This window comes from Eutrigla gurnardus (assembly GCF_963514095.1).
Source record: "Eutrigla gurnardus genome assembly, chromosome: 7".
Classification (NCBI taxonomy): domain Eukaryota; kingdom Metazoa; phylum Chordata; class Actinopteri; order Perciformes; family Triglidae; genus Eutrigla; species Eutrigla gurnardus.
In genome coordinates, this window is record NC_139921.1 from 6,888,988 (window position 1) to 6,903,635 (window position 14,648).

Consider the following 14,648-nt stretch of genomic DNA (forward strand, 5'->3'; position numbering starts at 1 on the left):
CAACATCTGGTGAAAGCCTTGTTATCTCCAAACAAAGGTACTCACACTGAGATGAACAAAAACACATCCAGCCCCTCCCCGGGCTGGTTCGCCAGGATGGAGGTTCTTGAAGGAGAACGGTGCTACCTTGTTAGAACATGTGAGAATAGAGAAGGTTACCTGGAATGAGCCCGAGGCTAAAGAGTCTCAATCATCCCAGTAAAATGGTCTTTCTCTGAAGATTAATGGACGGCTATATATCATCAGGTGCCATAATTCCTGACCAGAAGTGACGGGTTCAAATCCGCAGAGAAGCTGCTAGTATCTATGTGAGGCATGTCGATCAGTTATATTGCCATGTCATGTATATATAATTTAGCGACAATCTCCCTCTCTGTCTGCTTGTGTGTGTTTGGTCGCCCTCTGTTCAAACGAATACCTGAAATGAATCCGTAATATTAAAAAAATCACCCACATTAGGATATGGTGCATGGATTTTGAAATGTGATCATGTGGGAGGTTAATCTGGAGAATTGAAACTGCAGGAAGGGAGAGGAGGAAAAGGATGTAAACAAAATAATCAGGATGAAATCATATATATAATCCATAATTATATATTTTTTATAGTAGATTATCAGTGTATTTCCTTGACAGATTTGCTCGCTGCACGCAGAGGAAATAGACCAGAAGATCGGGAGGTGGCTGCAGACCTCCTGTGTGAACAGTCCTATCGGTTAACAAGGAAAGGAAAGGTAAGAACCCGGCTTGATTGGGTTTAGTGAGGAGGTGACTGCAAGGTTATACATGTACGGATATTGATTTGAGTGCTGGTTCTCCTGTCTGTGGCGACCACCAGCTACTGGAGGTAACACTCTGAGAATGGAGAAGAACCTCACGTGTGCTTGCTGATCCGACCTTTGCTCAAGCTGAAGCTCTGCTTAGCGTTACATGAGGTCACCACACTGCATGCAACAACAACGATAAAAGTGTAACTGATGCAACACAGATAGCAGGAGAGTGAGAGATGTGAAATCACCTGTGTGGGTGTAGCACTCACGCACAGGGACCAAGTGGTGTAACATCTGGGGTAACTGGAGACGACACCCGAAGGCAGACATGCAGTGGTGAAAGATCTCAGATCTGGTATTTAAGTCTTGGTCGAAATACAACAGTGTAGAAATACTCTGTTACAAAGAAAATTCCTGCATTGAAAAAACATAAAATACTTTTCTTTTGTTCATTTTTTTTGAAAATGATTAATATTCAACATTTTTCTCTTACTTTAACAACAACATAGTGGCATATTGACAGTTTTTTGGATGGAGAAACCTGTATTGGGGTGATTGGGAGGAACCTGATCTGAACCCTTGTGGTGCTCTGTTGCTGGACTTCTGTCCTAGTCATGGCTTGGCCATAACAAACACCATGCTCAAGCATAGGGAAGTTCATAAGTGTACTTGGTACCAGAAGATTGATGACTGACTATGAGGTGGTATCATCAGATCTGTGGCTGCATGTCTTGGCCACTCGGGGTAAAGAGGAGCAGAGCTGGTGGTGAGTCCGATCAGCTGGCAGGGGAGACAGACCTGGGAAACCCAAACATGTAGTGAGGGTGAGCGGGGAACATCTGGCGGACGCCCCTGTCTGCAAGGTCTTCAACTCCCACCTCATGAAGAAATGTGGGTGCATGCCTTCGGAGGTTGGAGACATGGAACCTGAATGGGCCATGTTCAAAACTACCATTGTGGAAGTAGCTGCTTGGAGTTGTGGTCAGGAGGTCAGAAGGTCACAGGGCCTGTGGTGGCAGCTACCGGAGAACAAGGAGGCTGACAAGCTGAAGCAGGCGGCCATATTTACCATATTTACACATATGATGTTTGTCACCAGTCAAGAAAGTTGCATTTTGTCGTATAACTGTGAAAATATGTATGTAAACCACAACACACCCAAAAGTAACGTAAGCTCTGTCTGTCTCTGAAGGTACGATGCCGGTGTGTTCGGTACCAGGATGTAACATTATTCACGCTAACAGATCTCTCTCCTTTTTTTTCTCGTCACTGGATAACACATCAGTAAGATAATGTTTAATTTCATTTGTGATGAAACGTAGCTAAGTTAGCTAGCTAGCTAGCAAGACAAGCTTACGGTGGTATTGGTGACGTAGGTTGTGTGAGAGGTGAGTTGTAGTTCACTGAGGGGTTTCACACTAAACTCTATGATGCTACGACAAACCGACAACACACTGAGGCTCAGTGTGTTGTTCTGGACTCGACAAATGATCTTTAAATGTGGCAAACGTGTGTAACTCATGGTACGATTCAAACAGGATCAAAACAATTGTCTGTCTGTTGCCATGACTACCGTACATGTATTTGCCAAAATAAGGTCCCATGGGACCTCTCTATACTTATTTGCTGCTATATTAATGCTCTGAATATCATATAGATAACATTTAAACAGAATGGCCCAGAAATGATCATTGGATATTTTGGATAATATTATTGTGTAAACATAATACATAATAATTTGTAAGATGATTTAGATTTGGTGTCAATTATGTGAATCTGCAGCTAACAAGTAACTCATGTTGCAGAATAAATGTACTTTAGTAAATTAATGATTCAAGATTTATATTTGTCACACAGTAGAAACACAGTTTACACTGAGCAATGAAATTCTTATTTCGTAGATTCCCTTCACACAGTGACCTTGAAGAGGAAATACAAAGTAAAGAATAAAAATATACACTAACAACTAAAGGTATGAACATAAGAATGTAAGTATAGTTTTAATACATATATGAAATATATACACAAAGAAATTGCATAATTTTAGTTTAGTTTAATGTTTTTCAGTTCTGCAGTGGGCTTTGGGAGAAATCATGTGTTGATTTGTTTGTACGTTTGTCTATAAGTACACAAAAATTACAAGTGTTTACCAGACAAGAGGCCCAGCAGTCGCCTCACCGAGGACATCTGCTGGCCAGCGAGGCGGCATCGGACGTGAGAAATGTGGCACGTCTTCCGTTATCCCACTCAGGCCCTGATCAGATTCATTATCTTGGATCCAGATGGATCCAGACTGAGTTGTCTGCAGTTCACATCTGGCATTTAAATGTGTCTGAAATGGGTCTCGAGTGAAATATCAATTTAATTGAATGATGGTTGTATCATGTCAGATCAGGAATTCCATACAGTTAATCTGCATGATCACCTGACTGAAGTACAGCGATGCCACACATAATCAACATGCACAAGGGAGACTAAGGAACAACCAGGCCCAAAAGATAATGATGATGTATGTAAAACACGTGTGCATATGACAGTAACTGGGAGTGTTTGACAATGTGGGCATAAGTGTGTTCAGACGTGGGCCGATATGAAAATGTCATAGTGAATTAAACTCATTTTGGCCAGGATAATCCCAATTATCATCACAATATGTTTAAAATAGCACACAGATAGGACCCGTCTTTAAGTGAACATACTTTTAAAAAACAATCAATTCATCTCAAATGAGATGATTATAAATCAAAAGGTCTCCATGCATTAATAAAGGATAAACTGTAGAATGTTTATAAGAAGTGGAAATAGTCATCCGGATGTCTTTCATTGGTTTAAAGCTTAAAGTTCAGCATTTTGCCCGTCAACCAGTGAAGGAAGTGACCATATTTGGACTGCAGAGGAGCGACGGGTGGATCTTATGATTACAAACAGTAGAGCACCACCCCGAGCAGCAACCTTGCTGGATCTGGATCCATCTGGTTTGACGCTGTTAACAAAGTTAGCTTCATAATTCAAGGTCAGCTTTACAGCTGAGTGTGAAAGTCATGCTTTAGTAGCCCCGCCCTAAAGCATCCCCTGCTTTGTGGTCTATTTGAATCTAAATGCCTTTACATCCCAACAGGGAAGCAAGTAAATGTCACGAAAGTCAGATTCCAATTTCTGAGTATTCACATCAAGAAATCAAGGAAATTTGCACCACGGGAAATAAACAATGGACCATCCATCCATCCATTTTCTACCGCTTATCCTGTATTCAGGGTCACGGGGGGGCTGGAGCCGATCCCAGCTGTCATTGGGCGAAGGCAGGGTTCACCCTGGACAGGTAACCAGTCTATCACAGGGCTGACAGGTAGAGACAAACAACCATTCACACTCACATTCACACCTACGGGCAATTTAGAGTCCTCAATGAACCTATCCCCATCCTGCATGTCTTTGGACTGTGGGAGGAAGCCGGAGAACCCGGAGAGAACCCACGCTTACACGGGGAGAACATGCAAACTCCACACAGAAGGAACCCAGGGCCGACCCGGGAGTCGAATCCGGGAAAACAATGGACATGGTGGTAATTTAATTTAATAAAAAGGGAAAAAATTAAATACCTGGGAACATCCATTATTAAAAAGAGAAGAGAACTTGGAGAGTGCCAATAAACTGGACCGGGCTCCAGAATCTACTTCAGAATGTCCGGTGACGTAACAGCTGACCCCAAGCCGAGAAGCAGAGGAGTCATTTAAAAGAGCCATCGACACGCAGCGACGGCTAGCCATATGTCTGAGGTACGATACGTTTGTTTTTTTTAATTTCAATTCAAGGAAGGTCCTGATTGTTTGTGAACAGTTCCAGCTGTGTGCAGTTGGCCTTTGTTCATTCATTCATGTTTTTCCGACAGGACTTGAGTCGTTTGTTCTGATCTGAGGCCTGAGTTTACATACGATCCAATCAGACACTTTGCTGAGTGCTTAATAAGTTCCTGTGTGTCTTTTTGTGCGCTCACAGGCAACGACGCCACTACACACTGATACCTTGTTGTATGTTTTGAAAGTGAAAACTTAAAAAAAAAAAATGACATCCGAAAAATAGAAGCTGCAATATGACTCAGGGAAATTCCATCACTTATCCGAAGGCTTAAAAATAATACGCAATGTGCAAATGAATCACATTAAAATTAGGCGTCTCGTGTGCAAAGGCCTTTAATGGGACCAACATGAACATCCTGCTGGATTGAAGAAGACTTGAAACTAGAGATTGAGATCATAAACTCATGTTTACAATGTTTACTGAGATAATACATCAAGAGAGAAATAGAGTCATTTTCTCATAGACTTCTATACAACCAGACTTCTTTTTGCATTCAGAGGAGTCGCCCCTTGATCGTCCTGCTAAATACATTCAAGTATATTTGTATCGTGTACTTTTTAAATCAGGCTCTATTTTCACTTCTCTACCATGATAGTGAGCTACACAGCTTCATCACCTCACTCATGACAATATTTCAGATTATCCAGATAATAAAAATTCACTCACGATCATCTCATTGTGAGAATTTTTTTTTTTATCCAAATCTATGATCAAATCTTTTGGTGTTGCAGTAAAAAGAGAAATAGAAAGCCAGCACAGATGTCATGGTTTGATCAAGCTGTAAGGCAAACGCAGCAGAACGAGGAGGCGAGCTGAGATGTGAACTCAATAGTGGTACAACTAACATGCAACTGGCAAGGGCTTCTTTAATAAATCATTTGGCTCATGGAGAGGGAGAGGATAACACCTCATCCATCAAGTAAAAGCCGGTAACTCTACAAAGCTTACTGAGGACATCCAGTGGATGGAAAAGGAGGAATGCTGCTGTTCAGCTGCTTCCTGTTGTGCAGCAGCGTCTTTTCTCCTGGAGATCTGATCCGCCTTAAGTACTTATGATGTCATATGTGTAAAACTTCAGATGGAGGGACAGGAAGTACAAGACACACAGGAATGATGAATTAATCCGTTCATTAAAATGAGTAATGTCTGTGAGTCACACAGCAAACATATCACCAGGACTGCTTCTCTTATCTAACAAAGACCAGCGCCTGATTGTTTGGACAAATAAAACTCTGCGTGGTCGACATTTTAGGAAAGCAAGAAAACAAACGGCAAAGATATGTTGATGAAAAATATATTTGTAATGCATCAAATTCAGGAGAGAATTGAGAATGCATTTTAGTTTTATGGTAACAAATGTTTAAGATGTAAAACAACTGTGCAGCGGAGTCTTTGCTCTGTTTTCTAAAAGAGATAGAGCATCAGATATACAATAAACAATGTGTGGTTTACCATATACATTTTGGTTTATTGTGTTTATGCCTTTTGTTGATGAAAGTAAAGGTGTAAACAACATGCGGTATACTTCTTCATTGCTGTGGGACATTAACCGTTCAAACTTCACAACAATTATTCATTGTGTTATTCTTGCAAATACATCAATATGATGCATTTATGGCAGTGATAGAGCTGTTTCTGAGATGTGAAGAAGGTGACTCTGCATATAAGTACACAAGTATATAAGTATATCATATGTGTGCATGAGAGAGTATGAGAGAGAAAAACAAGTTTATTCTTTGAATATGTTGTAGACTCAGTCTCTTGTGTTTGGTTTCCTGTGTTTTTTCAGTTGGTGTTTGAATAAACATGTTCTCATTTTTGATCCCAATGTTTTTCTCGTGTGGCTCTGTTTGGATTATGTTTTTGAAAGCTTTTTGTTAATAAACCTAATTTCCAGTCATCTTTTTGTTCATATCTGCTTTTGTGTGCTGAACTCTTAAAACACTGATAAAAAGCTTCCGATACCAAATGGTCAAAGATTGTATTAGAGAGATAAAAAAAAATGCAGATTGACTGTCTGAAAATTCATTTTTTTCTTTTTAATCAGAAAATGTGACAGAAGCATACAATCAGATAAACAGATTACAGATATATGGTACTAGAAAAATATACTTTCTTATATATTTTTTTTAAATAAACAGACTTGCTCAACATCATAAACACAAGAAAACAGAGGTTGTTGTTGTTGTTGTTGCTATGGTGACATTAAGCATAAGATGCTTCGATGTGTTACAATCATTCATCCGTTTATCCCATTATATTTCTATAAGCATGTATATGGTACATGCTTATATGGTACATGTACAGCAGTGAAGGAGGGAAATACACAGGCGCACACAATAGCACTCAAAGGTTGAATGTGGTTTTAAGGATAATCCATCATTAACAAAAGGGTATAAGTATTTGGTAGGTATTTGTACGTGATGATGGGAATTAGGACGTGAACTCCAAATTGTGACATTTCTAGAAATATATATTCCATTTTCCTGTGGAGTAACAATCATGCAGAGATTCATTGCCAAATGCAAGTGGACAGGAGTTTGTTAGTTTCCAGATGTGAAGTGAATCATGTTGAATGTAAAACAATTATAGTATGTAAAGGTCATGGTTCATGTGCCTGGGGAAGGGAGAGACAATATTGCATCATTAGGGAATGTTTTTATCTGTGTCTATCAGAGTACAATGACGTCTCGTATTATTTATCATTTTACCACAACAATCAGCGCGTTACTCACAGATTGATTCTCACAGCAGAAACGTGACTCGTCATAGGATCAAAAAGCACAGATGTAATAACAAATTAAAAACATTTAAATGTATATTATGGCTCCTTTTTATTTGGGACTCAGGACTGTGGTTTTGGGTCTACTGGGACTACAAACAGAAACCAGAATGCTACTGATAACGATCAAAGATTAGATTAGATATATTAAAATGCAGATTGACTGTAAAAAAATGATTTTTTCTTTTTAATGTGACAGAAGTATTCAAACAGATAAAAAAATATGAAACACATATTAACAAAATAGGGTAAAGGCTATATGGTACTTTTTAAATGAACAGACTTGCTCAACATCATACACAGGAATGTTTGCAGAGAATTCAGTAGATTTCAAATACACTACATGTTTATCTTTGCACAGATGCTTCCACATCTCCTTATGTACAGCTACAGCGATGGAAGAGCCTGCTGGGATCGATGAGAGGCATCACCGATGATCCCTCCTGGAAAGGGCTTGTTCCTCTGCAGCGTCATGCACTGAATGACGTCATGTTGTTGGAGCCGTCTAAAGACACGCGGCCTGGGATGCAGCTCTCGGACGTGGCCCGTGACGAGCGAGCAGTGGAGATGTACTTTTTGCTGACGCACCATAAGTCCAAGATGATTTGCCTGAAGTGGCTCCTGAACTTCACCCCAACAAAGGCATAGAGGATGGGGTTGAGACAGCAGTGGAGGTAGGCTACGCTCCTGGAGATGGCCAGCACTTGGAGTTTAATCTTCTCTGCCTCACAACTCCTCTCCTTGAACAGAGACAGAGTGTGGGTCAGCAGAGTGACGTTGTAGGGGAGTTGGCAGACGATGAAAACCACGACGACCGCCAAGACCACGCGGATGGCCTTGTGCCTCTGGCTGCTCTGCGCTCTCAGCAAGGTGAGCACGACGCTGGAGTAGCAGACCGCCATCACCAGCAGAGGCAGCAGGAAGCCCACGGCCATTTGGAGGCTGGGGACCGCCACCTTCATCGTCTTTGCTGTTTCATTGTTGTTGAAGGACAGTTGACACACGACGGTGACATTCGGAGCCCAGTCGGTCCCCGGGGTCAGGTTGGGCTCTTCGAAGCGCTCAGTGTAGAGGAGCGTGGGCAGAGTCAAAGCCACGGCAAACAACCACACAGCTGAGCAGATAAGGCGGCTGTAGATCCCCGAGCGTGAGCGAGCGCCGAAGGTCCTCCGAGCCTGAACGATGGCGATGTAGCGGTCGCCGCTGATGCACGCGAGCAGCAGCATGCCGCTGTAGAGGTTGATACTGTAGGCTGACCTCAGCACCTTGCAAGCCACATGACCCATTGACCAGCTGTGCTGCTCGTTGTATATGATGAACGGCAGAGCGACCACGAAGATGAGGTCGGCCACGGCTACGTTGTAGAGATAGACGTCCGTCATCGTCTTGGTTCTCTTGTAGAAGACGTAGGTGACGATGACGAGGGCGTTGCCGATCAGGCCGAAGGCACAGATGATGGAGTGGATGTACGTTTGGGTGATGACCTCCAGGGGGTTGGGGTCGAGGTTGCAGAGCTCGTCATCTTGATAATCAATAGTGTAATCGTAGTCTGCAGTCACTGGATCCATGTTTTTGATCTGGTGAAGAAAAGATGAGCATTTACACCAAACAGCACATAATTAGTGGAATTCAACAAACTATCAGACGTCTCCAAAGCAACTTCAGTCCTTAAATAAAGCCGACTTAGTGTAGGTGGAATGCAGGTGGAATACATTTACTGAAACAGTGTACTTAAGTAGAGTTTTGAGCTACATGTACTTGAGAATTTTCATTTCATTCTACTTTATACAAACATGTGTGAAGAATGGGTCGCTCTCAGGAGCTCAGTGAATTCCAGCGTGGTCCTGTGATAGGATGCCACCTTGCAACAAGTCCAGTCGTGACATTTCCTCGCTCCTAAATATTCCACAGTCAACTGTCAGTGGGATTAGAACAAAGTGGAAGAGATTGGGAACGACAGCAACTCAGCCAAGAAGTGGTGGACCACGTAAAATGATGGAGCGGGGTCAGCGGATGCTGAGGCACATAGGGCACAGAGGTCACCAACTTTCTGCAGAGTCAATCGCTACTGATCTCCAAACTTCATGTGGCCTTCAGATTAGATCAAGAACAGTAGAGAGCTTCATGGAATGGGTTTCCATGGTGATCAGCTGCATCCAAGCCATACATCAGCAAGTGCAATGCAAAGCGTTGGATGCAGCAGTGTAAAGCACTCCACAACTGGACTCTAGAGCAGTGGAGACGTTCTCTGGAGGGACCAATCACGCTTTTCCATCTGGCAATCTGATGGACGAGTCTGGGTTTGGCGGTTGCCAGGACAACGGTACTTGTCTGACTGCATTGTGCCACGTGTAAAGTTTGGTGGAGGGGGATTATGGTGTGGGGGTGTTCTTCAGGAGCTGGGCTTGGCCCCTTAGTTCCAGTGAAAGGAACTTTGAATGCTTCAGCATACCAAGAGATGTTGGACAAGTCCAGTCTCCCAACTTTGTGGAACAGTTTGGGTATGACCCCTCCTGTTCCAACATGACTGTACACCAGTGCACAAAGCAAGCTCCATAAAGACATGGATGGGAGAGTTTGGTGTGGATGAACTTGACTGGCCTGCACAGAGTCCTGACCTCACCCCGATAGAACACCTTTGGGATGAATTAGAGTGGAGACTGAGAGCCAGGCCTTCCCTCCAACATCAGTGTGTGACCTCACAAATACACTTCTGGAAGAATGGTCAAAAAGTCCCATAAACACACTCCTAAACCTTGTGGAAAGCCTTCCAGAGGAGTTGAAGCTGTTATAGCTGCAAAGGGTGGACCGTCATATTAAACCCTACTGATTAAGAATGGGATTTCACTTAAGTTAATATGCGAGTCAAGGCAGGTGAGCAAATACTTTTGGCAATATATTTATTTTTTTCGTTTTACTTTTTTAAACACCTTTAAAATATAAAAAGCCTACATTATAGTAATATCACATCTGTCTTTACTCTACAGTGTAGAAACATTCTGTCCTGCATTGGAAATCAAAGTATAAAAGTATTCATTATGTAGAATGTCCCTTTTTCCAAAAATGTAATCTTGGATTATAAGTATGGATGGATTAATGTGTTCATCATTTTAGTATTGCAGTTGGTAAAGTTGGAGCTTATTGTAACTTCTATATACTGCTGATGTAAGAGAGTATATTTCATATTAATAACATGAATATGCCTGTTTTTATTTATTCATCTTGTTTTGCTTTGTTTAGTTTTTCCCTTTTCTGTTTTGTTTGTGAATATTAATACAATACAATCCAACTAAACTGAACAAATTATAAAGAAAAATGTGAAAATGCAAGTCAGTTATGTAGCATGAAAAGTAAAAATATTTGCCTCCACAGTTGAGTAGAAGTAAAGTAGGATACAAATGCCAGTACCAAGTACCACAAACCACTTAAGTACAGTACTAATAGTGATGTTAACTGTTCTAACGTATTGGTTGTTTGTTTTCAGGATAAAAGCGTGTTCTAGATCAGCTCTTCCTCCGTGTGACTGACCCCGTTGCACAGTGAGTGAATGCACTCGGAGGGAGGCTGCACTTTGTGCTGTCTGATCTCAGCACCGATAACAGCTTATCAGGACGCATCTTCACCACCAACCTGTACGTGTAGGAAGGCCACCATCAGCAAAGAGCAATCAGAAGAGCAATAAGCAAACGATCAGAGACTTGTTTCATGTCACACCAGACTTGTTTCTGCTTAAGCTGATGAATGTGAGATTAGAGCAACAGCGTGGAAACAAACACACAATTTCTCCTTTATGCAAAGATCACGTGATTCAAGTCACTTCTTCAAAAAACTTGATGGAAGGAACATGATGATGAGGGGATGATATCTCTAGTTCCAGCACTTTCACTTCTCACAAATCACTACAGTAACATTATATATATAAATATATATAAATATATATAGTGGCACACAGGAAGGTATCAGGTTTGCACATATCTGTTTGGAAAGATAACAGAATGAGAGAACCTTTTGTTTAGAAACACTTGTTGAACTTCCCGTACTTTGCAAAAATGACTTCCATATTTTACTGCGTAATGAGTGAGCCGGGAAACATACAGAACAGAACACAAATAATGTGTTTAAATAAGGTTTAACATGCAGAACAGAACACAAGTAATGTGTTTAAATAAGGTTTAACATGCAGAACAAAAGTAATGTGTTTAAATGAGGTTTAACATGCAGAACACAAGTAATATTAAAGGTTTAAATCTCTTCATCATTGAGTAATGCAGCGCAGTTTCAAGCTTTAAATGTTTTACCAGCACAAAGTCAGGGACAAACCATTCAATCACAGTTCCATACTCAGATGATGCTAATAAAAGCATTTCAATTATAATAAATATGCCGTTACCAAACTGAAAACATAAAAAACAGCACAGAAAAAGCATCAATGAGTGCTTTTATCCTTCTTTAACGACATGCATACCTTTCAGGACGACGGTTCTGTCTCAGTGAATGTCTTTACCCTCCGTTGTGTGATCAGGTCAGAAGAGAGGACAGCAGGTCGCTGCTGTCGGAGCTGCTTGTGAAGACAGAGTTCAGTGTGACGGCTTTATGTCGCTCCAAACACCAAGAGAAGAAGATGAAGCAAAGCCACACAAGTGTGTGAGAACAGCGCATCGCTGGTCTTCCTACTTTGAGGTCACGCTGGTCTGCAGGTACATCCCCCTGCATGCTGTCAGACTGACTTTGTGAGCAGATTCAGAATTTTGTGTCAATTTGAAGAAAATAAGTCGCCCTGAAAGATGCAGGAAACATCTTTGATGTTGTTTGTTTGATTCCATAAGTTTGCTGCCCAATCTTGCTCTCGCATTCTGTTGTTGACTACAACAGGTGTGTACACACACACACACACACACACACACACACTCACACACACACACACACACACACACACACACACACACACACACACACACACACCTTTTCAATTTCTATCCTAGTTGTTTTTTTAATTCTATTTATTTCCTGTTATTTTAAAGTTAGTTAGTTCTATTAGTTTTTGCCTATACATAATAATAATTTGTCTTTTCATTTTAGTTTTTTTTAAAGCTTTACGTATGAATTATATTACTGTAAATCCTGATGTATATGGAATATTAAATAAATAAATGAATATGCCTATGAAATAAATCCTGTAATAAATAAATAATAAATATACAATATCAATAAATATTCAAATAAATGTAGGTATAAATACACATGCATTTATTACACATTTATTATAGGTATTTTTTAACTAAAAAGTCATATTGTGTATAATATCTCAGCCTCCAGCAGCACCACTCTGATTTCTCTCCTCAACAATTACCAAAAGTGATTTAATGATGAAATAGCATGCGGACATTGTAAAAAATAAAAACAACAATGTGTTGTTGTTTGGACTTGGTAGCTCTATTCGGTCTGACAGAATTGATTTCATATTGTCTTGAAAGGCATTCCATAGTTATGTGTGAGTCCTAAACAGACTTGTATCAGAATGGTGGTTTGAAATAAAATAAAATAAGAAAGCACCACACTGTTATAACACAGACTGCAGTTGCTTTTCCTCAACGTGACCAGCAGATGGAGCTGTCATTTCAGATCATTAGTGAGCTTCAGACTGACAGACATGTTGGGGAGAGGTACGTCATAACTCACAGTGTATATGGATCGGATGTGTTATTATAATTATAAGTTATATATGCAGGAATGTGGTGGAGAGTAAAACATTCTCAACTGAGCGTTTATTTATGGAGCCAATCATCTCCTTGGCCTCAGAATATATTTCCTTAAATGAATAGACCTTTGGGGGACTTTCTGTTCACATTAAGATAAATAAAAAATGAACGAATTGTCACGAAACACACCTGACATGTGACACTTTTATCGCTCTAAAACCATAGAGAAAAATACCCATAGAGAAAAATAAAAGCATTGTAATGATAGAGTTAACCGTAACAGTGAAGGGTGGAATTAAGAGTCAAAGTGAGCTTTGCAGACTAACGTAGAAAGACTGCATCGAAGAATTCAAGGCTGCTTTATCAAGAAGGGAGGAGAAAATGTTTCTTTTCAAAATAAAAGCCTTTTAAAGTTAACTCCTTAAAATGAGGTTAGGAAATAACACAACTAACACAACTATAGCTTAATTTATAGGGATGTTAAAGACATCACAAACCAATTTCAACCAGTCGGGTTACATTTTTGTTAGTTGGTTTTAATCTGTTGCCCACAGCCGGAAAGGTGGAGCAGATGCCAGAAGGTCAGTGGACCCAAAACAAGTCAATCTGATAATTCCAGTAGCCTGTCTCTGTTGATCTCTCCCTGCTTTAAAGCCGTTTTCTGTTTGTTTACCTCATTATGCCTTGAGCTGACGCTCGGCTCCTTTAATAGAAGCGCCTCTTTATGTGAAACAAGTTTAACTGCATGCTCATGGCACGGGACAGCAGGCATGTGTCAATCCATGTCATGTTGAGGAAGTTAATAATGTTGGTGTATTGTTGAGTAATTGGACTACATTAAAGACAAATAGCAGGCCTACTATTGAGTCCTGGAATATTATTCATTTTATTTTTGTTGACAGCTGAGACTAGACAGGACTTAATACATAGGGTGGCATGACTGGATTGACACAACAGAGCACCAGCAGACTCTGACCAGGGGTGTAAAGTGGGGAGGCCCATCCCTGCTTCTAACCACACATTTCCAGCCGCCTCAATCACAAAACACACCCCTTCAAATGCATCTTATGACGACAAAATCTGCCCACAGTCAGAAACGTAAACAGACAGAAACTAACCTCGGTCGTTCCTGCTACAGTCGGCGTCTCCTGGAGCACATTTTGTCACGATGAGACTCACAGGGTGAAAACAACACCAGATCACTGTGGTGGCTGGGAAACACAATGTTAGATCTTGTGATAGGTGTCTTGGGGGGGGGGTTTAGTGCAGGGCAGTCAACTTATCATTATTATTGTATTATTGTGAATTCCAGGGTAGAGGAGAGAGAAAAAGAAGAAAAGAATATTAATCTCGTTCACTGAAATTTGTTCACAAACAACACTAAACAGCAGGGTGTCGATGCAGGCAGGTACAGAGTACATGGTAGTCTACAGGGACATTTGAGCTGGTATTCTGGGCTGGATGAGGTCAGAATGGAAGACACCTCCAAAGGTGGTTGAGAATGACCAAGCTAAGATATTGTGGGACTTCCAGATGCAGACT

The 14,648-nt window shown here is 40.9% G+C and overlaps 1 protein-coding gene across 1 annotated transcript; it reads right to left on the reverse strand.

Moving 5' to 3' along the window:
- Positions 1-6,634: 6,634 nt before the first annotated feature.
- ccr6b (chemokine (C-C motif) receptor 6b) lies at positions 6,635-12,167 on the reverse strand. The gene is made up of 2 exons (XM_084013322.1): positions 11,873-12,167; positions 6,635-8,984 (listed from the first exon to the last, which is right to left on the reverse strand). The coding sequence occupies exon 2, from the start codon at positions 8,973-8,975 to the stop codon at positions 7,878-7,880; it is 1,098 nt and encodes a 365-aa protein (XP_083869448.1). The 5' UTR covers positions 8,976-8,984; positions 11,873-12,167; the 3' UTR covers positions 6,635-7,877.
- Positions 12,168-14,648: the final 2,481 nt, after the last annotated feature.

Excerpts from the sequence above, each read along its gene's own strand:
- ccr6b (XM_084013322.1), bottom strand. The coding sequence starts at position 8,975 with ATGGATCCAGTGACTGCAGACTACGATTACACTATTGATTATCAAGAT.